At 38.1% G+C, this 21,082-nt stretch overlaps 1 protein-coding gene across 2 annotated transcripts in view; it reads right to left on the reverse strand.

The window, feature by feature from the left end:
* The window catches only part of ETNK1 (ethanolamine kinase 1), a 62,851-nt gene extending 42,383 nt beyond the window's left edge, over positions 1-20,468 (reverse strand). Inside the window, exons 1-2 of one of the 2 annotated variants that reach the window (XM_074194267.1) lie at positions 20,163-20,468; positions 3,697-3,956 (exon numbers count right to left, since the gene is read on the reverse strand). In XM_074194267.1, coding sequence (XP_074050368.1) covers positions 3,697-3,956; positions 20,163-20,318 — 416 coding nt within the window. In that variant the 5' untranslated portion in view covers positions 20,319-20,468. Of the gene's footprint in view, positions 1-3,696; positions 3,957-19,678; positions 19,946-20,162 lie in introns of those variants that run through there. The other variant, XM_074194268.1, reaches the window with a different exon arrangement.
* Positions 20,469-21,082: the final 614 nt, after the last annotated feature.

Consider the following 21,082-nt stretch of genomic DNA (forward strand, 5'->3'; position numbering starts at 1 on the left):
CTCCTGGAATTCACTGCTCATTCTAACCAAACTTTTCCAATTCACTTTGTTTTGTTAAAAAACCTAAAAGTTTCATTGCCCAGCCAAGTAGCTGAAGTGATCAATTACTAACTAATAGAACTGTCCACTGCATTCACATCCATACCATATCAAGTGATACAGAGGAAAGGTCTTCTAGTATACATTTGGTAGATTGCCTACTAAAGCATTTATAAGAGAAATGGGCACAAACTGCAGATAATTTAGATTATGGCTTAAAGTATGGTATATATCGAAGATATACATAACTATATTTCTTTTTAATCTATAATTCACTTCCTCTAATTTATGACATGCAAGGGGGCAGCTAGATGGCACAGTAGATAAGAGAACTGGCCCGGGAGTCAGAAGAACCAGAGTTCAAATCCAGCTTCAGACACTTGACACTTACTAGCTATGTGACCTTGCAAGTCAATTAACCCCAACTAGCTCATATAAAAATAAAATTTTTATGACATACTGGATGTATAGCCTTACACTGTTTAAAAAAAAACTTCAAAAATACAATCTGGAGAGAACATAGCTGGTACTTTATCTGACAAAAATTTGTGGGGTGGGAGGAAGGAGATCAATGGAAGGAAGGAGAACAGCAAGACCTATGAGCCAGAACTGTGCTATGGCAAACAAAAAGAAGCTTGCTTTGAGAGGCATAGCTTCTAGGCCAAGGAAAACTGTGCTAACAACAGATTATGTTCAGAACATTGCATTCTGTTCTGGGGTACAGTTGAGGAAAGATGTTAATAAGGTGGAAAGTGTTAAGAAGGGCAACCAAGATGGTAAAGATCTCAAATTCCTATCCTATGACAATCAGCTGGATGAGAATTTTTACCCTAGGAATAAAAGACCCAGAGAGACATGACAGCTATCTTTAAGTATATAAAGAGTTGTCATATGTCAAGATCTTTCACAACATAAATAGAATTAGGTTTAACATAATTATATATGTAAAATTTATAACAGATTACTGGCTATCAAGGGGAAGGGGGAGAGAAGGAAGAAAAATGTGAAATTCAAAATCATAACAAAATACTAATGCTGAAAACTATCTTGGCATGTAGTTGGGATAATAAATGAATTGAAATAAAAAAATAAAGTGGAAAAAATACAAGATTTGCTCTTACTGGCTCCCAAGAGCAGAAACAGGAGCTAAGGAGAGAAATTGCAAGAGATTAGAAATTAGAAATTAGGCTTGATGTCAGGAACTTTCTAACACCTAGAGCTGCTCAAAAGTGGAAACAGTTGCCTCAGGAATTAGCAGTTTTAGAAGTTGGATGACTACATTGTCAGGTTACAGCAGGAATTTCTTTGAGAGCACAGATTACATTGGATGGCACTTAGGTCCCTTCTGGCTTTAAAATTCAATAGATCCAGAATAAGACCAGTATGTGTATAACCATGTCTTTCAAACATTTCAATTTTTCCAATTAACTAATATGATACATTTCTCTACAGAACTGGTAAAGAATGCAAGATATTGAACTTTAAGGTTTATGATTCTCTTATTTTTTATCTCAAGTGCATCTCTTACACAGGTCACTGATAGGTGTCTGTGGAATGAATTTCTTTTTCTTATTAATAAATATAAAATACATAGGTTGAACCAGACTTGCTGAGTTCTGACTTAAACAACTCATTGAGACCTTTAACAAAGATATCTAATGTCTGTCCTTCATTTTCAAAGAAAACCATGACATCAGGGAAGTGATGAAATGACAAGCATAAGACTGATTTGAGAAAGGGAGCGGGGAGCAAGGCACCAGCCTTACTTTCTCCTCCAGAGTCATTTTCAATGGTCCAATGGCCAGATAGGAATCACAATGCCTGGAGGTGGGCCCTGGATGTGAGACAATCAGAGTTAAGTGCTTGTCTAGGGTCACATAGGAGCAAGTGTTAGGAGTCTGAAACCAAATTTGAACTCTCACCCTCCTGACTTCAAGACCAAGTGCCATCCACTGTGCCACCTAGCTGCACAAAGATAACTCATGAAAAAATGTTCTTGGAAGGCTCAGTTTAAGCAAATACTGTCAGATTTGAGAAGTAAATATCACGTCTGAGCTAACTGCCACAGTATATATCTAAAAATAACTGAACCCCAACTGAGCTACTACAAAAAAAGCAAAGTTCCTTCTTTTTCTAAGTTGCTCCAAAAATGCTGGGAAAAAAGGGTTACCACAAGAACATACCTCTAAGATTTAGCAATTATGTTTACTTGCCTAGGTGTGTTGATTTTTATAATGTTAAACGTTGGGGAGAAGGGGAAGGAGAGCAAAAAGTAAAGAATTCTTGTTTTGAACACCTAGTAATGATTTACTAAATTAGAGTAGTTGGATGTAATAAAAGAACCCTAGGCCACAGTAAATAAATATGCATACCAAAAGAAATGAGAAAAAAAGTTAAGTAAAGCAAAGAAACAAAAAAAAAAATCAGACTAACAGCAACTATTTAAATAAGGACAATTCTTCCACATTATCTTTGATTTTAACATGTCACTGATACCTCCAGACAGTAATTGCCCCACTAAGTCCCTTCTTCTCTGTTCTTCTCCTTCCAATTGAATCCTTCCTTGTAATAATTTTTTTTTTAAAGTTAAGCAAAGTGTGTGTAAGGAACTGGGTGACCTAAGTTACATCACTGGGGTGGCTAGGTGGTGTAGTGGATAAAGCACCAGCCTTGGAGTCAGGAGTACCTGGGTTCAAATCCAGTCTCAGACACTTAATAATTACCTAGCTGTGTGGCCTTGGGCAAGCCACTTAACCCCATTTGCCTTGCAAAAACCTAAACAAAAAAAAAAGTTAAGCAAAACAGAGCAATTATGACTCCAGGGTCCCCACCTCCATACAGGATCAAAACTGGTAACTAGGGCAGCTAGGTGGTACAGTGGATAGAGCACCAGCCCTGGAGTCAGGAGTACCTGAGTTCAAATCCAGCCTCAAACACTTAATAATTGCCTAGCTGTGTGACCCTGGGCAAGTCATTTAACCCCATTGCCTTGTCAAAAAAACAAAAAAAATGGTAACTACAATAGTCCTCGTGTATCACTAGTTCAGCTTAATAATAGCAGCTAAATTTTTGTGATTTACAAAGAACAGGAAACAAAGGCTATATCAATTGAACAAGTGCTAAACAAAATGTGATGCATATGGTTAGATTCTTTTATAAGAATATTAATGTCATAAATGAAGTGAATAACTCAGAGAAGCATGGGAAAACTTGAGATGTTGATGAACATAGAAGAAAATAGAACCAGGAAAATATATATACAGTATAAAAGGAAAGAACAAAAAAAAGAAACTGAACACCTCTTTGCAAAAGTGAGGTTTGGGGACCTACAGGTATAACCACTGAATATACTGTCAGAGTAAACTGCTTTTCTTCCTTTTATTATTCATTAAAAGGGTTAGGGGGAGGAGGGACAATGATATACATTCTGAAATTTATGTAATGTAAAAATCACTAAATCACTAAATATTTATTTAAAATTCTTCTTTTAGCCAAGAGGTGCTAAAAAAAACATGCTAAATTAACCCAAGCAAGGAAAAGCATTTTTTAAGGAAACATTTATATAGCATGCTTTGAAATATCCTTGCCAAAATTTTCATAACAATCTCTGAAACTAAAATATTTTCTCAGTCATTTAATTCTAACAAAAAAGCATACCTGAATATAGCTGGATTGCAAACATGCTTTGGATCCAATGCTTCTCCCTGTATGAACTCGTAGCACAGCCCATTATTGAATGTACAGTACAGTTGTGGTGCACAACCATGAGCCTGCAACACTCGAAAACTCTTCACTTCTTCATCTCGGTCAACTAGCAATTCCGTTTTATTGCCATAAATTCTCACTAGGACCACGTCATCCATTGTGTTGCCCAGGTAACAGCCAATAAGTTTATTTGTGATCCCATCTGTAAAAAGCTGCAATGTAAGAAAAATTAATTTTTTAAACAAATATCATTTGGTTGTTGGTTACAAATGAAAAATGCAAACTAACACAAATTTAAAGGGGAAAACTGAAAAAAACCATTTTTCTAAATTTCCTAAATCTAATAGAGGAAAACCTCTTTTAAGGATAGAATTTTAGGGTTAGAAGGGCCCTGTCATCTGGTCCAACCTCATTTTTTTTTTCAGAGGAGGAAACACAGAAGCTCAAAGAATTGTACCTTAACTAAAGGCAAACAAACTTGAGGGGAAAGGCATAATTTGAATACAAATTTTCTAACCCCAAATTCAGTTCATTTTCTCCTCCATCATACTCTTTGGCGATAATTTTGCCTACTATATCTGAAGTATCAGTGTCTACTTATCCATATATAAAGGGATGAAGAGTATGTTTACAGAGGACTAGTACCTTTCATGTGCGAGCTATCTAGTCCTTTTCAGGGCTGCTGTCTATCTAAGACATCTGTAGCTCCAAGAAACCAGTGTGGATCACCGAGGGGGGTCTCAAACCTATCAGGGAATTAAGGGGAGTGTCTATCCCAAGTATGTGAAGTCTTCTACTGGTGGAATGGGTAGATGACAAAAATTCATTCCAATGGCCACGAAGCAAGCGTTGAGGAGTGTTTGGAGCTCAGTTAGACATAGAAGACATCAAGGTCATCCACTGCAGCTACAGCTATCACCAGTTAGCTCTGTCTTGCCACTGGATCATAATGACTTTGGAAGAGAGAGTGAAGTTAACAACTATGTGCAGCTGTGTTTCATTCAAATCCAATTTACACACAAATCAAAAGCTATCACCCACATAGCGATGTCATTTTGGTCTTTTTTTTTTTGATAACAAAGGACAAGAATCATAACCATATATCTCTATCTACTTATCTTCCCTTCGTTAGAATATAAACTTCCAAATAGGATTATTTCATTATTTTGTACTTGTATCCCCTAGGGTTTAATACAGTATCTGGTACATAAATACTAATCTAGTGATGGACTGAAGAGGATTAATGGGAACGCATAGATAAATATGATGTGGAACTAACAATTAGCAACTTCAAAACACTAATGATGATTACAAGAATATGTTCTAAAGAAATATATATATGTGAAAATGTATGCATATATCTCTTTAGATCAAATTCTTTCATGTACATATATGTTTTGTTATAGTAACAGTACAAAATCTAACAATCATTATATTATAAGGGGTATTATATATATATACACAGAAGGTGTTTCAAAAGTGTAAGTGCAGTTTTAAGTTATTAAATATCAAAACTGCTCTAAGATTTTTCCCTTTATAATCATACCTTTGTGCGTACATAAATTTATTGCTAATGATTATATATAAAACGGAGCTTACATTGCTTATTGAGGGAATTTCTATACAATTCTAAGGCAGTTAAATAAAATTATCTGAGAATTATCTTCATATGTTCCACCTCCCCTTACAAAAGGCTGAACGTAGAAACAAAGTAAAATAGCTAACATTTCACTAAGCCCAATGTTCCAATGCTTTTTGTCTTCCCATAAAATATTGTAACAATTTTTAACCCCTCAAAAATGATATAAATTCTATGACTGATATCTGAAGTACAAATACTTTAAAACACTATTAAAATAAAGTATTTTGTTATGGCATTTATAGTATTTTAATGAGACAGATTCAAAACTATTAAAAGAACTAATTACAAGGAAATAAATGCATATATATATATATATATATCTCAAAGCAAAATTTATTTTAAAACATATTTATAACATTTCTGATCAGACATAATGCATTCCTGTCCATAAAAACCACTTAAATCCAAGGATAAATGATGGTAGTATTCCTCTACCATTAGTAGGTTATTTTTTCACTCTAAGTAATGTCACTAGTTTTAAACTTATAGAAGAAATACACTATATAAAGCCATTCTTCCATTCAGAACAAACAAGGTCAATTTTGCATGAATATTATTAGTCTGTTAAACTTTAAACCTCAGAATCCCTGAGTTTAATTATTCAGGACCTTAATCTTCTAATAACTTGTTTAATCATTAACAACTTTTAAAATGTAAGGTCAATAATTTACTGGTTTTTAACATTTTTATGTATGGTCATCAGGAAATAAAGAAAATCCAGTCAAAAATTCAAAAGATTCCAAGCTAAGGAAGTTAATAAAACTTTTCTTCCTCAAAAACATTATTATGTGTTTGATCAAAGTGCCAAGAAAAAACTAAGAATTAAGTAGCAGAATTACAAAATAGAGTAAATGAACAAATGTTATGAAAAAATATATAAAAGTACCTACGGTGTATAACCAAGATTGTGCTAACTGCAGGGAAAATAAACACAAAAGTAGGTAGAACATCTGTCCTCAAGGACACTAACAGAGCAACAACACTAACTGGGGAGCAAAGGGTAAAATCAGTTTGGGAAGTAAGAGGGATAAGTGAGTGCATGAGTTGAGTCAGTTTAAGCTGACTGGCATGCACTGACTTGATTCAGAGTCCAGAACTAAAAAGGAAGGTAAGCAGGAGGCCAGGAACATCAGTAGGGTGGATAAGCAAGAAGTTATTCAGAATGGCAAGAAGTGTGAAACATGACCTATCATCTAAATCAATAATAGGCTTCTTCATATTCCCATGTATTTTCCACAATTAAAAACATTACTCGAGAAAACGTTCGGACTGCCAAAGGGGTTCATAATAATACTTTCACTCATGAAGCCCAATGATCAGAACAGGTTTGAAAACAACTTTAGAAAAATTAAAATGTTTTCAACTATGGTCCATGATTTTTCTTTAAATTCAGACCAGTTGTCTCTTTTTTAAGACCCTATCCATGGAGAGCAAGTACTTACCAGAGGCTCATTTTCCCCAACTATAAGATGGATTAAGTTTGCATATTATTTTCCCATGGGTTATACTCATATTGGAAAAAAAGATTCAAGTTGTAGAATTACTGCTATTTTAGTGAAAATTCCCACTGTGCTAACAGAAGGACAACTAATCAGCAGTGGTTTCTAAAAATTTAGACTTTCAGTTGAGGATCACGCTCAACTAAAATATTTCAGTTGATACTGTGATGTAATTTAGCTGCCTGTTATTTAAAAAATGTTGCTATAGAGTACATTTTTAAAATTATGACAAAAAATATTTTTCTGTATTCCAAAGTTATTTGCAACATCATTCTAAAAATCTGACATTCCTGATAGTGTCTAATTCTTGAACATGGGTATCAATAAACTTGCATATAACCATTTATTCATTCAATCTAACATTTACTGAGTATCTAGGGGCAAAAGTAGAGGACTCAAAAATCTCTACTTTGAATCTAAGCGGCATGATAGAAACTGTCTCAGCAAAGTGAAAAAGCTTTCCTAAAGTCACAGTGACAAGGTTATGAATAGACTTAAGGTCCCTAATTACTAGTGCATTACTTTTTTTTTTACTATCCCTCTTTAAACTCCCCCAAGAAGCAATAAGTTATATATCAGTTATATCCAATCAGCAGCCCTCAAAGCTCATTCAGGAAGCAATTATTACATTTTGTTTCTGTACTCATTGGCAATATGGGTTGAATTGCAGTCCTAAATATTAACATATACAAGCAGCCCTTGACAAATCAGGCCATGCCACCCAGAAGAGCCAAAAGGTTGGCCACCCATCTATCTTATGCATGAAGTTGAAGACCAAAGTTATCAAAATGGGCCAAAATAAAACAGGAGAAGGGACTTAAAATTGGGCTTTTAAGAATAAAAATTTGGATAGACTGAAATAAATGAAAAAAACAATTCCCAACAAGGGGGAAAAAGTATACAAACTTGAGAAAAGGTAAACCATGCTCCAGATATAGCAAGGAAAAGAGTCTTGAAAAAAAAGTAAAGATTCCTAATGGAGAACAATGGAATATAAAAGTAATTTGAGGGAATGTAATCCCAAGTCAGAAAAGTATGAATTTATTTGCATAAATAAATTTATTCATTCAACAAATGAAATCCTATCATGTGTACAACACACTCTGCTAAACTTTTAGTAGTCAAAGATGAAACAAATGTCCTTGTCCTTACAGAATGTACAGCTATAAGAGAGATGAAATATACAAGTAACTCTGAGAAAGGACAAAGTATAAGAAGAAATGGAGCAAAATTGTCAAAAATTTTTTTTCTGGTTAGGCTAGAAAATAATGAAGATTATTAAAACTTGTCCTTAAATAATTGGTAGGAGTTGGAGAAAGTTACAGTACTTACTGTAGGCAAAAACATAAGCAAAGCTAGAAAGGCAATAAAGAACATAAAGTGTGTCTGGGAGGACCAGTAAGTAATTTAGTTTGGGAAGCTAGATAGTGGATAGAGCACTGGCCTTGGAGTCAGGGGGGGTGGGAATTCAAATCCTGCCTCAGACAGTAACCCTGACTGCCTGAACTGAACCCAGATGGCTCTGGAGAAGAAGAAAGTGAGGCACAGGCCCCCCACCCCAAATCCAATACATGCGTTTGTCATGGCATCACCTCCCTGATGTGGTGGTGGTCTTTGAAAACGAAGGATAAACATCATCATTAGTTTGGCTGAAACAGGGTTCACAAAAAGGAGGGGGAAGACAAATAGCTGGAAAGAAAGTATGGGATCAAATTTTGGACAGCTTGATAATAGTATTGTGTGCCACAGATACACAGATTCAAGAGCTACAGTTCTATCTACACATAGAAAGGAAACATAATTGAGCTATAAGACACAGACAGTAACACAATACCAACACTCAGTCTCTAAGTCTAAAAGAAAGATAAAATCTAGAGCTTAAAAACTTATGTTTTTAATGGAATAGTAAAGTAGATGTTTCTCTCAGCAGCACATGGAACTTTTTATAAAAACTGACCATATTTTAGGATACAGAGATATTAAGAAAAAATGTAAAAGGGCAGAATTAGTTAATATAGCCTTTACAGACTATATAATACAACTAAAGCTATTGGTCCAGGGACCACAAACAAAACACAGGATCCAAACGGAGACTTAAAAGTGAAATTTTTAAAATGAGGTCAAAGAATAAATCATAGAAACATTTAATGGTTAAGTAAAAGAAAATTTTAATGATGAAATGACATACCCTTATATACATTAACAAAAATGAAAAAATTAACGTGCATTTTTAAAAATTAAAAAAGTCAACAAAAAAAGCCTAAAATAAGCAATACTAAAGAGAAATTAAAAACTATAGACGGGAAATAAACTGGAAACAAAAAAATTGAAATGATAAAACTGAAGGCTAGTTCTTTGAAAAGACTAAAAAAATTGATAAAGCTTTAGCTAAATATGCTTAAAAAAGGAAAGAGCAAATCAAATCAAGAAAGCAAAGCCAAGAACAATATTGTAAATGGAAATACATACACTCTCAAAAGTGAAATTTTAATAGAATTACAGACCAAGCAAGACTGGAATGCAGAGATGAGAGAACACAACCATCTTCTTCCTGAAGGCAGAAGTTCACAGGTGTTACCTAAGTGTTTTCAGTCTTTTTCAATGTACTGATCAGTAATACTAATCTTTCCCCCCTCTAAATTCTCTGTCTCTGTCTGTCTGTCTGTCTCTCTCTCTCTCTCTCTCTCTCTCTCTCTCTCTCTCTCTCTCTCTCACACACACACACACACACACAGAAACAGAAGTCATAAATAAAACTTATTTTAAAAAAACTTTAAGATCCCCCCTCATTAGTCTTCAAATAAAAGGATGAATAACTATGTCTAGTCGGTTGAGAGGGGAGTGTCTTTTCAGGTCCTTGTAATACCGATTTCAGGTAAGTTAGGTTTATTAAGAAAGACATTTCTTCATCTCTCCCTTCTGATATACAGGAAATAATGAACTTCATCTCATTGAAGATCTTCACACAAGAGATAAAAACTTTCTGGTCACGTTAGATGTACAAATTTTCAGTCAGGTGTGGTTTGGATCAGATTGCCTAAATCCTTTCCAATTTACAGATTCTGTGATAAGGAGTTTGCACAAGATTGAACCATCAACAAGAGTGAAAGAATGGAAAAATAAGAGTCTGAATGAACTCAAAATCTTAAAGTCAAGATTACAAATGACAATAACTATATGTGGTTAGAAGCATATGGATGGGCTAAATGTGAGTGAAGATGAAGAACAAAAGAATTATAAAGATAAAAATATGATATATGATAATCTCTGTTTTAGGAGAATTAAACACCATTAGTTGTTAAAATAGATTCAAATAATTAAAACAATTACAGAAACCTGGGACTGGACATGCATCAGGTAGTGGCAACAGAAACAAAGGGAGCTATGCCTTCAAGACACCAGGAATCAACAGAATCTGGTGACCAAATAGTAAAAAGGAAATTAAGTAAATACAACTTTCAATTAATATCCTATGGAGTGGGGACAGGGAATCTAGTTTCTTGTCCAAACTTTTTTTTTTGTTATTATTCAGTCATGGCTGACTGATGACCCTATTTGGAGTTTTCTTGGTAAAGATACTGCAGTGTTTTGCCATTTTCTTCTCCAACTCATTTTACAGAGGAGGAACTGAAGCAAACAGGTTAAGTCCAGGGTCATATAGCTACTGTCTGAGACCAGATTTGAAACTCAGGAAGATGAATCTTTGTGGATCCAGTCCCAGTACTTCACTCCCTTTATCACACTGTTATAAGTATATCTGTTGCCCTGTTATCATATCTCAGATAAACCCAATGGATGAACAACAAAATGAACCCAGAAATGAATAAAGAAGAGAGTGAGGGGTGGTTAAGTGGTGCAGTGGATAGAGCAACGCCCCTGGAGTCAGGAGGACCTGAGTTCAAATTTGGCCTCAGACATGTAATAATTACCTAGCTGTGTGACCTTAGGCAAGTCACTTAACCTCACTGCCTTGCAAAATCAAAAAAAAAAAGCTTATGGAAAATTAGGCAACACAATTCTAATGCATACAAATTTTTCCCTGAAATCAAAACCCTTCTTTTTAAAATCAAAATTATTCCAGAGATGCCATGATTGCAATATATGAAATGCCACAATACTGTTAGATCTCTGATTGAAAGGACAAAGTATATGACAGACTCAAGTAGGCTATTAACTACTACCAATGAAAAACTTGTGTTAGAAGCATCAAAGATATGATTAAGAAAATATATGACCAGAAAAGGTCATGCACTAATTAAAGTGGGTGCAAGTAATAACTAAATTGATAAGTGTGATACATGCACTGTTTTTCCCTGATAGTTGTATAATGTCAAGAGATCTCAAGATATGCCCCTACCATGTTGGGATGGATTCTCTGTGGAGGATTTAAGGAACATGGACAAGACAAACTAGGTGGCACAGCGGAGAGAGGGCCTAGCCTGGAGTCATTAAGATCCGAGGTCAAATCCAGTCTCAAAGAATTTCTAGGCAAGTCAATTAACTATCTATTTGTTTCAGTTTCATCATCTGTAAAATAAGCTGGAGAAGAAATGGTAAACCACTCCAATACCTTTGACTCAAAGAGATCACAAAAAATTAGACATGACAGAAAATGATTAAATTAAAAAGAAATGCAATAAGAATTCTTGGATGAGGTATTATCTGTTCTACTGGAAGAAAAACCAACATCAATGAGTTCATGGATCCTTCAATGAATTTCTTTTTTAAATACTGAACATTCAGCAAGAATTAAAGGAAAGGGGCAGCTAGGTGGCACAGTGGATAAAGCACTGGCCTTGGAGTCAGGAGTACCTGGGTTCAAATCCGGTCTCAGACACTTAATAATTACCTAGCTGTGTGGCCTTGGGCAAGCCACTTAAACCCATTTGCCTTGCAAAAACCTAAAAAAAAAAAAAGAATTAAAGGATAATTTGCTGGTAATTTAAGTGATGATACCATTAGGAAAGTTCACTTTCAAGTAAAATTTTAGTTCAAAGTACTTCTTTTACTAGGTTTTCAATCATATTTTCTGTTTTGCTCTTAAGCAATGTGATTACAAAAACAATTATGAAGCATTACTACTTCAACCTAGTCAATAAAATGTTAAGTATTACACGACAAAATACAGAGATCATGTGAGAATACACTGAAGAATCACTAATTTGTCTTTAAAAATTGAAGTTGCTATTTGATGATTTTAGTTCAATTTTAAAAGGGATCTTGAAAGATTATCCAATTTTCACAATACAGATGAGGAAAGGGATCTGAGAGTTTGATTAGTAGCTGAAGTAGGCCTACCTGAGCTTCTTCTTAGTTCAAAGTTCTTTCCATTACATATCATATTACCTTCTTACTCATTACATCTATCATTTTAAAAGTCTTCACATAGCTTACAAAAATTAATAGCTCATAAAAACAAAACACAGGAAAAGGAAAGAAAGGCTTTTCTCTGGCAATACCACATACCCAAATGCAGCTGAATACAAAGATATGCCCAGGTCATTTAAATATTTAGGATTTGGTCAATGTTTCTTTAAATCTCAAACTGTTGGGGGGCGGCTAGGTGGCATAGTGGATAAAGCACTGGCCTTGGAGTCAGAAGTACCTGGGTTCAAATCTGGTCTCAGACACTTAATAATAATTACCTAGCTGTGTGGCCTTAGGCAAGCCACTTAACCCCATTTGCCTTGCAAAAAAAAAAAAACCTAAAAAAAAATCTCAAACTGTTGAAATACAAGTAAAATACTATTCTACTTAGAAAAATTTAATCTGCATACAAATTTGCAAAAGCTTCTATGCTTTAAAAAATATTTTTTAAAATAAATCATTTATATTGCAAAAGTTCTTGTCTCCTAACTTCAGAAGAGGCATAGGCAAGTATCTTTATATCCATTTTACAAAGTGAGATTCAAAAATATTATAAAGCTTTTCCTTTTAAGTGCCAAAAACAAAGCTTGAATCCTGGAAAAAAAGTCTACTTTATCATTAATGCCTCTATTTAAAAAAAAAAAGTACTAATGAACTGGAAATGTGTGACCAAACAATACTGTTTCTCTATTTTGCCCTAATAAAGTGAATTATATCAAAAGATATGCAACTAATTTAAAAAAAATCTATTACTATATTGGGAAAATAATACACCATGAAAATGGCTGCAAAAAAATTTTTGAGATTAAGTTGTTTAAATTCTTTATTTTTGTTCTATTAATCTGGGAATCTTATATTTTTGTTGTTTTGTTTTCAAAAAAACTCTCCTAGTCTTTTTTTGCTTTCAATTTTGCTATTTTTTTATTTTTATTTTTTTAGAATTTCTATTTTAGGGCAGAGCCAAGATGGCAACAGGAGAGGACCTTCTCTTAGGCGCTCTCTCTCTTAAAACTAAGAACTCTAACTAAATTTTCAAGAGACAGAACCCAAAGAGGGATCCAGTAAGGCAGTTCTCCAACCTAAAGTAACCTGAAAAAGAGCTCCACTCCATGGGGTCAGAGGGGTGGCTGGACAGACTAAAGGAATTTCAGCCTCCTGGAGGCAGCCCCAGGGAGGTGGCAGCCTCCACTCACAGGAAGAGAGGGCAGTTTCCTGACCTACACCCTGGGGAACACCAAGCACAATGGGGGACCTCTGAGCGAGCAGCCGAGCCCTCAGGGAACACAGCTAGCAGTGTGGCCCCACAGCCTAGATCAAGGAAAGGGAAGTAGGCAGAGCTGGTAAGCAGGAGCCCCCAAGGGCATGAGTGCTGAGCCTAGGGAGGGGAGTGGAGAGAGAACTGCCCAACTCTGTTCTCTGTCCCTGGAACAGGACTCTGGGGTTCTGACCACATTCAGATCCTGATCGCAGTCTAGGCCCCCCATAGAACACCAGGGCCCCATGGCAGAGGGGGGCGCTTATGGTCATTCACAGACCAGGAGGGAAAATGGAGCCTCACACACAGAGATCCTTGTTGGGTGTGTATGTGTGTGTGTCCCAATAATACTCAAAAGCTCAGGAAGCACCCCAAAACAAGGCTCAGTCTGGGAAAATGAGTAAGAGAAAACAGAGGAACACCATTGAGAAATACTTTGCCTATGATCAAAAGAAGGATCAAAACACTTAATCTGAAGATGAGGAAGTACAAGCTCCTGAATCTAAAGACTCCAAGAAAAACAGAAATTGGGCTCAGACTATGACAGAGCTCAAAAAAGACTTTGAAAATCAAGTGAGGAAGGTAGAAGAAAAATTGGGAAAAGAAATGAGATGCAGGAAAAACATGAAAAAGAATTCAGCAGCTTAGTCAAGGAGATCCAAAAAATGCTGAAGAAAATAACATGTTAAAAACCAGCTTAGATCAAATGGATAAAACAGTTCAAAAAGTTATTGAGGAGAAGAATGCTTTAAAAAGCAGAATTGGCCAGATGGAAAAAGAGGTAAGAAAGATCTCTGAGGAAAACAAACCCTTCAGACAAAGAATGGAACTGAGGGAAGTTGCTGATTTTATGAGAAATCAGGATACAATACTTCAAAACCAAAAAAAAAATGAAAAATTAGAAAAAAATGTGAAACATCTCATTGAAAAAACAACTGATATGGAAAACAGATTTAGGAAAGATAATTTAAAAAATTACTGGAATACCTGAAAAGTCATGATTAGGAAAAAAGCCTTGACATCATTTTCAAAGAATTACTACAGGAAAAGTGCCCTGATATCCTAGAAGCAGAGGGCAAAATAGAAATGGAGAGAATCCACCAATCCCCCTGAGAAAGAGATCCCCCCCAAAAAAACCAAACCCCAGGAATATTATAGCCAAGTTCCAGAAGTCCCAAGTCAAAGAGAAAATATTACAAGCAGCCAAAAGGGCACAATTCAGATATCGTGGAGCTGCAGTGAGGATCACACAGGACTTAGCAGCAACTACATTAAGAGCTTGCAATATAATATTCCAAAAGGCAAAAGAGCTTAGAATACAACCAAGAATTAACTACCCAGAAAAAACTGAATGACCTCTTCCGGGGAAAAAGATGGACTTTCAATGAACTAGGGGAATTTCAAATGTTCCTATTGGAATGGCCAGAGCTGAACAGAAGGTCTGATCTTCAAATACAGTATTCAAGTGAAGCACAGAGTGGAGGAGAAGGGGAAAATATGAGGGACTGACTTAATGATGATGAACTACATGTATTCCTGTATAGAAAAATGATATTGATAATACTTATATGAACCTCCTCATTTAGTAGAGCAGGTAGAAGGAGCTTTTATAGATGAAGCACAGGAGAAAGCTGAATTTGAAGACATAATGTATAAAAATGGAGTCAATAGATAAAAGGGAAATGTAATGGGAGAAAGAAAAAAGACAGGAGGGAACGGGCTAAGATATTTCATATAAGATTTTTCTTTATTACAATGAGCTATTGCAATGATATGGAAGGGGGGAAGGCAAGGGGGAATGAAGGAATCTTTGCTCTCATCAGAGGTGGCTAGGAGAGGAAACAGCATATATACTCAATGGGGTATAGACATCTGGAGTAAGGAGAGAAGGGGGACGTGAGTGATGGAGGAGGAGGATGGACCATGGGGGGGGAGGGAAGAGTAGTCAGATATAACACATTTTTTTTATTTCTTGCAAGGGGCTGGGATTGGATGGCCTGTCTGGGACCATAGAGCTGGGTGAATGCTGGGCCTAAGGGGTGGTATGTGGACTCGGGGCCTCTTGGCCCCAGGGCTGGGGATCTTTCTGCTGTACCACTCAGCTACCCTACAGCAGAATCACAGTGAAAGGAGAGAGAAAATATAATACATGGTAGTGGAGAAGTACGAATGGAGGGAGTTGCAATCAGCAATGGCAATGGTAGAAAAATATGGAAGTAACTTTTGTGATGGACTTATCACAAAGAATGTGATCCATCCGTGACAGAACTGGTGGTGTTGGAACACAGACTGAAGCATATTTTATTATTATTATTATTTTTTGGGGGGGGGGTGCAGGGCAAATGGGGCTGGGTGGCCTGCCTGGGGCCACACAGCTGGGTGATTGTTGAGTGTCTGAGGCTGGATTTGGACCCAGGTGCTCCTGGCTCAAGGGCCAGTGCTCTGTCCACCACCTGGCCGCCCCTACTATTATTATTACTATATTATTTTATTTGGGGTCTTTTTTTTTTTTTTTTGCTTTTTGCAGGTTAATGGGGTTGGGGTGGCTTGCATGCGATCACACAGCTGGGTGATTGTTGGGTATCTGGGGCCAGATTTGGGCTCGGGTGCTCCTGGCTCCAGGGCCGGTGCTCCGTCCACTGTGCCACCTGGCCATACCTACAATTATTATTATTTTTTATTTTATTTTTTTCTCTCCCCTTTATCATTTATGCGGGTCTATATTTTTTGGGAGGAGGGGGTATTATGTTTACTCTTTTTTTTTTTTGCAAGGCAATGGGGTTAAGTGGCTTGGCCAAGGCCACACAGCTAGGTAATTATTGTGTCTTGAGACCAGATTTGAACCCAGGTACTCCTAACTCCAGGGCCGGTGCTTTATCCACTGCGCCACCTAGCCACCCCCTATATTTACTCTTAAACAAGAATATTTTAGTAATGTATAAAAAATTATTTGTACAAAATAAGAATGGGAAAAAATTTTAAAAAAAGAATTTCTATTTTAGCTTTTAATTGGAAATGTTATTTTGGTTTAGTTTTCTAAATTTACTGTTATGTTTACTTAGATAAATCTCACCTAACTCTTAATTGGTTCAGAAACAGCTTAGGAAAAGGGGTGTGTGGGATAGGAAACAGAAAAGTTAGCACCAACTTGGTGAAATGCAATCTGGAAAGAAAGACCTACCATAAACTAAAGTTCCATGGGTGATACATATTAATATCACTGTTGCTAGTGACAAGTCATTTCTCATAACCCCAGGTAAAGGAAGTCTACAAGTTAACCAAGAATTTAAAAATCAAGAAAAAAAAAGTTAAGGAACTCTATTTTCATCTTGGAAGAGTAGCTAAAAGCCAATGTAGTGTTGGGTTTAATCATAAAATTAAAATAACCTCAACAAAATCAGGGAAATACAGCATTCATTTTTTTCTGTTCAGTCCAGTGGTGCTCTCTTTTGGAATTTACTTGGCAAAGTGGAGGGGTTTGTCATTTCCTTTTCCAGCTCATTTTAAAGATGTGAAACTGATTAGTCCAGGGTCACACAGTTGTTAATAAGTGTCTAAGGTCATATATGTAATCGGGAAGCTGAGTCTTCCCGATTCCAGGCCCAGTATGATCCACTATACTGCCTGACTGCTCTGTACAGTATTCATACTACGTAGAAAAATAATGATTATTTTCCAAAATATTTCTTGGGGTTTCTCTATATAATCTAATGTGCTTCCAAAACAAACATATGGCATATGAAAGGTAAGTTTGTCTTGTGATGACATCTTGGCATATATGGACAAAATATTCATATTCATGTTAATAATTGCACTTATTGGTATCCACAGTCACTAGTCTTTGGAGACTTAAGTCTTAATACTTACAAGTAGCATACTATCATTCTTCGAAAGGTCAGCAACAGTATCCCTCACATGGCATACAGAGGAACCCTAGTACTGAAAACAAGGGAATTCCAAACCATAATCTACATGGTAGGAAGAGAAACAATTCATTTTGTGTTCTATATAGCATAACTCCAGACAAATGACCTGTAATTAAGAGGTATAGGAATATGAATTAAATCAGAATTATATTTACATTTATTCATTCAGGAATCAAAGAGCCCCGCCACCATGAGAGAAATAAAAGGACTGAAACAATTTCCAGAGGTTTAGGAATTTCAATAGACTAACTTCTAACTTGATTAATATCCAGAGTTCTCCTAAATGCACTGTCATATGGCATGTTTTGTTTTGTGTTTGATAAATTTTTTTAATTAAATGAAATTAAAATTAATTGTTTTGAGAATTTCCTGATTCCCAATGAGATCACTAAATAAATCCCAGAGTAATGCAAAAGGAGGGAAGAGAATAAGTAAGCACTTATGAAAGCCCTATTCCATGTACAATACACTGTGCTTAAGACCTGATTAGAAGAAAAATCAGAGTGGCTAAGACCAGATTTGCAGAAATGGGATGGTTGATGAAAAGTCAATGGTTATTTGATCCAGGTTTTGCTTGACCATAGATGAAGATTTCCCAAGTTTAGGTAAATATCCTTCTTATAAACAATTAGGTTGCAAACATTTGCCTTCATTTGCAACACGATTTCTGAACTCTGACATTTTTGTATTGCTTATACAGACAACAAATTCCAATTTGCATTAGTTACTGTTGAAATCACCTAATATACTTCCCATACTAGGCTACAGACTCCTTGAAAGCCAAGTTATTGATTTACTTTTATCTTCTTCAGTCCCTAAAATGATGAAACATCCATATTGTTGTTGTTCATCCTTCCTTTTCAAAGAGAACCAATAATATCTGGGGGAAGGGGGAATGGGGAATGGGAAATGACTAAGTAAGCCACAGTTGCACAATATTATCAACTTCAATCTCTTTTCCAGAGTCATGAAAATACAATGGCACAACAAAAGTAAAGATAACATCAAAGGCCCTGGATGCAGTGGATGACTTTGGCATCTCTGAAGACAGACCAAACTGTTTCAGCCTACATGGCCATTGAAACAAACTGTTCTTATATGCCCATTCCACTGGAAAGTCTTCACATGCTTGGGGTAGACATTTCCTTAATTCACTAATGAGCTTGAGGCCTATCCTTTACTCTCAACCATCCATCACCCCTGGGGTGTTGGCCGATTCAAGAGCTACAGCTTCATTGAGCCACAGTAAAAGCAGGTTACAACAGGTGGATGAGCAGCCCTCAAAAGGGTTTGTAACCCAACCCGCCCCCCCCCCCCCCCCCCATCAAAGGTACTAGTTCTTCCTGAACACTTCATAAAAGGTCTGGAAAGATGAAATGCAACACCATTGTTTTCAAGTATATTGAGAGGTATAAATTTACACATAAACCTCTAGACCAGTTTATTTAAAAATAAAACCTTCAAAACAGTGGTGATATTCCAAAATGGAATAGAGAAGGTTAAAAGAGCCATGGATTCCCTCTACCTCACCTTTTGAGATGTTCCAAGGAAGGTCAGGTAACAACTTGTTGAGAATATTATACTTGGGATTCTTGATTAGGAAATAACTGGGACTGTTTGGTCCCTACATTTGCTTAACTCCCAAGTTTCCCTAATTGTGTCAAAGCACCAAGAAATCAACTTACTTTTTTAGTTTCAAAACAGGCTGGATTCTGTTTTCTATTTGTGCTTAACTTTTTTTTTATATATTCAGACATAAAGCCCATTTATGACTCACAGATTCTATGATCCTCAAATACTGATGCAAATCCCAGGCCAGAGTTTTCAATTACTGAAGCCAGTACTTTGCTATCCCAAATTACCAGCACCAAAACTTACTGGGTAATTAACAGTAATACAATGGAACAATTTTTCCACAATACGCAAAAATTGTGTAAACAGCTCCCCACAAGAGTTGTTCCTCTACAATTCTAAAAATAAATTCCTTGACCATTAGGTGCTTATTTATCAAAATTTCAGGGGGCTGGAATGTTCTTGCTTCTGATATAAACTTCGATAAGCAACATTCCATTAGTCTTAATTTTTTATTTTGGTCTGTATTTTGGTGTAAAACAGATGGATTCAGTTATCTGCTAGGAGACTTTCATCCTTTCCTCAATATACCCGCCTGTTACTCTTATGTTTGTTGGACCTTATGGTGCCAAATCTCAAACTTCTTGGACCGTTTAAACATGTATTTGCTTACCGTGAAACATTCTTGAAAACCTAAGACTTTAAAATGAATAATGGATAAAAAAAAAGCAAGTTGGAGAAACCATTTTCCACAATTAATGCTTCGACACGGAAACGATTCCAACTAACGGAGCGGGTGAAAATGGGCATTTCTGTAGCCTCCAGGTGGTTAAAATGAAGTGGAAAAGTCAAGTGGCTCAAGGAGAAGTCGGCGGGCCGGTGGTCCCTGTCACCCGGATGACGGATTTTGGAAAACTTGGCCACGCTGCGGCCGTGGCCGCCACCAAGCCCGGCGGGCGCTCCCCGGGGTGCGGGAGCCGGACTTTCCGACGGGAAGAACGGGCAGCAGCGGGCACGGGGGGCCCGCCCGGGCGGGGGCGGGGCGGGGCCAGGCGGCCGTGGGGGAGGGGCGCTCCCAGATGTTGCAGGGGGAGGGGAGCGGGCATCGGGAGGGCGGGGAGCCTAGGCCGAAGCCCCCCGCGGGGGATGGGCGTTACCTGCAGGGTCACCTCCTGGGGGTCCCAGTGCGGCCGCAGGTGCCGGAGGAGGCTCAGGGCCCCCTCCCGGCAGCGCCGCTCCTCCTGCTCCTGCACCGTCACGTCCAGCTTCGGGACCTCCGGGGACCCGGGGGGGACGTGGATGTAGTTCGCCATGGCCCAGGCGGCGGCGGAGACGACCACGACGGCTACGGCGACCGCGACGAGGGCGGCGGGGGCCGACAGGCTGAAGCCGGGCGGCGCGAGCGGGGCGGCTGAGCGGTCGCCGGGCGGCGGTTGGAGCCTGGCTCGCGGCCGCCGGGGAGGGGGCGACGGCGGGGCGGAGGGAGGGTCTCGGCTCCGGCGGGAGGCGGCAGGGGCGGGCGGCTCGCAGGGAAAATTCCACTGGGCTGCGCTCGGCTGCCGGCGGCCCCGGTGCATGCCGGGACTGGCCTGACGCTGGCGTCAGGGAGGGCGGGGCCGGCGCCTGACGTCACGAGCGGGGCCCGCACCCAGGCTGGGCTGTGGGGCTGCAGGTGGGGCTCCAGGTGAGGCTCCCGTCGGGGCGGCCCCGGAGACCCGGGAGGCAAGAAGCTGTGGGGACGCCCTCAGAGGGGGCCGGAATGCCAGCCCCGAAGGGCGAGGCTAGCCCGGTGGCCGGGAAACAGTCCGGAGAGAAGCGTGCGTGCCCCACCGGCCCCGGCTGACTTCGTCTTCACCGGTTCCTTAGTCTCAAAGCAATAAATCAAGCCCTGAGGCATAAATAGGTTTTCCATTTCCCCAGTCCCTTATATTGAAAATTTAACCACCCGCCCAGAAGTCAGGTCGGGCACGCTCCAGCACCAGCACCCACTAATTATCTAATTCTAGCCCGCTCTGGTTTTACAGGTGGAGAAAGGAGTCCAGGGAAGCCCAAGGTCACTTCTGGTGAAGTAATAAAA

This window comes from Macrotis lagotis, chromosome 7 (genome assembly GCF_037893015.1).
Source record: "Macrotis lagotis isolate mMagLag1 chromosome 7, bilby.v1.9.chrom.fasta, whole genome shotgun sequence".
Taxonomy (NCBI): domain Eukaryota; kingdom Metazoa; phylum Chordata; class Mammalia; order Peramelemorphia; family Peramelidae; genus Macrotis; species Macrotis lagotis.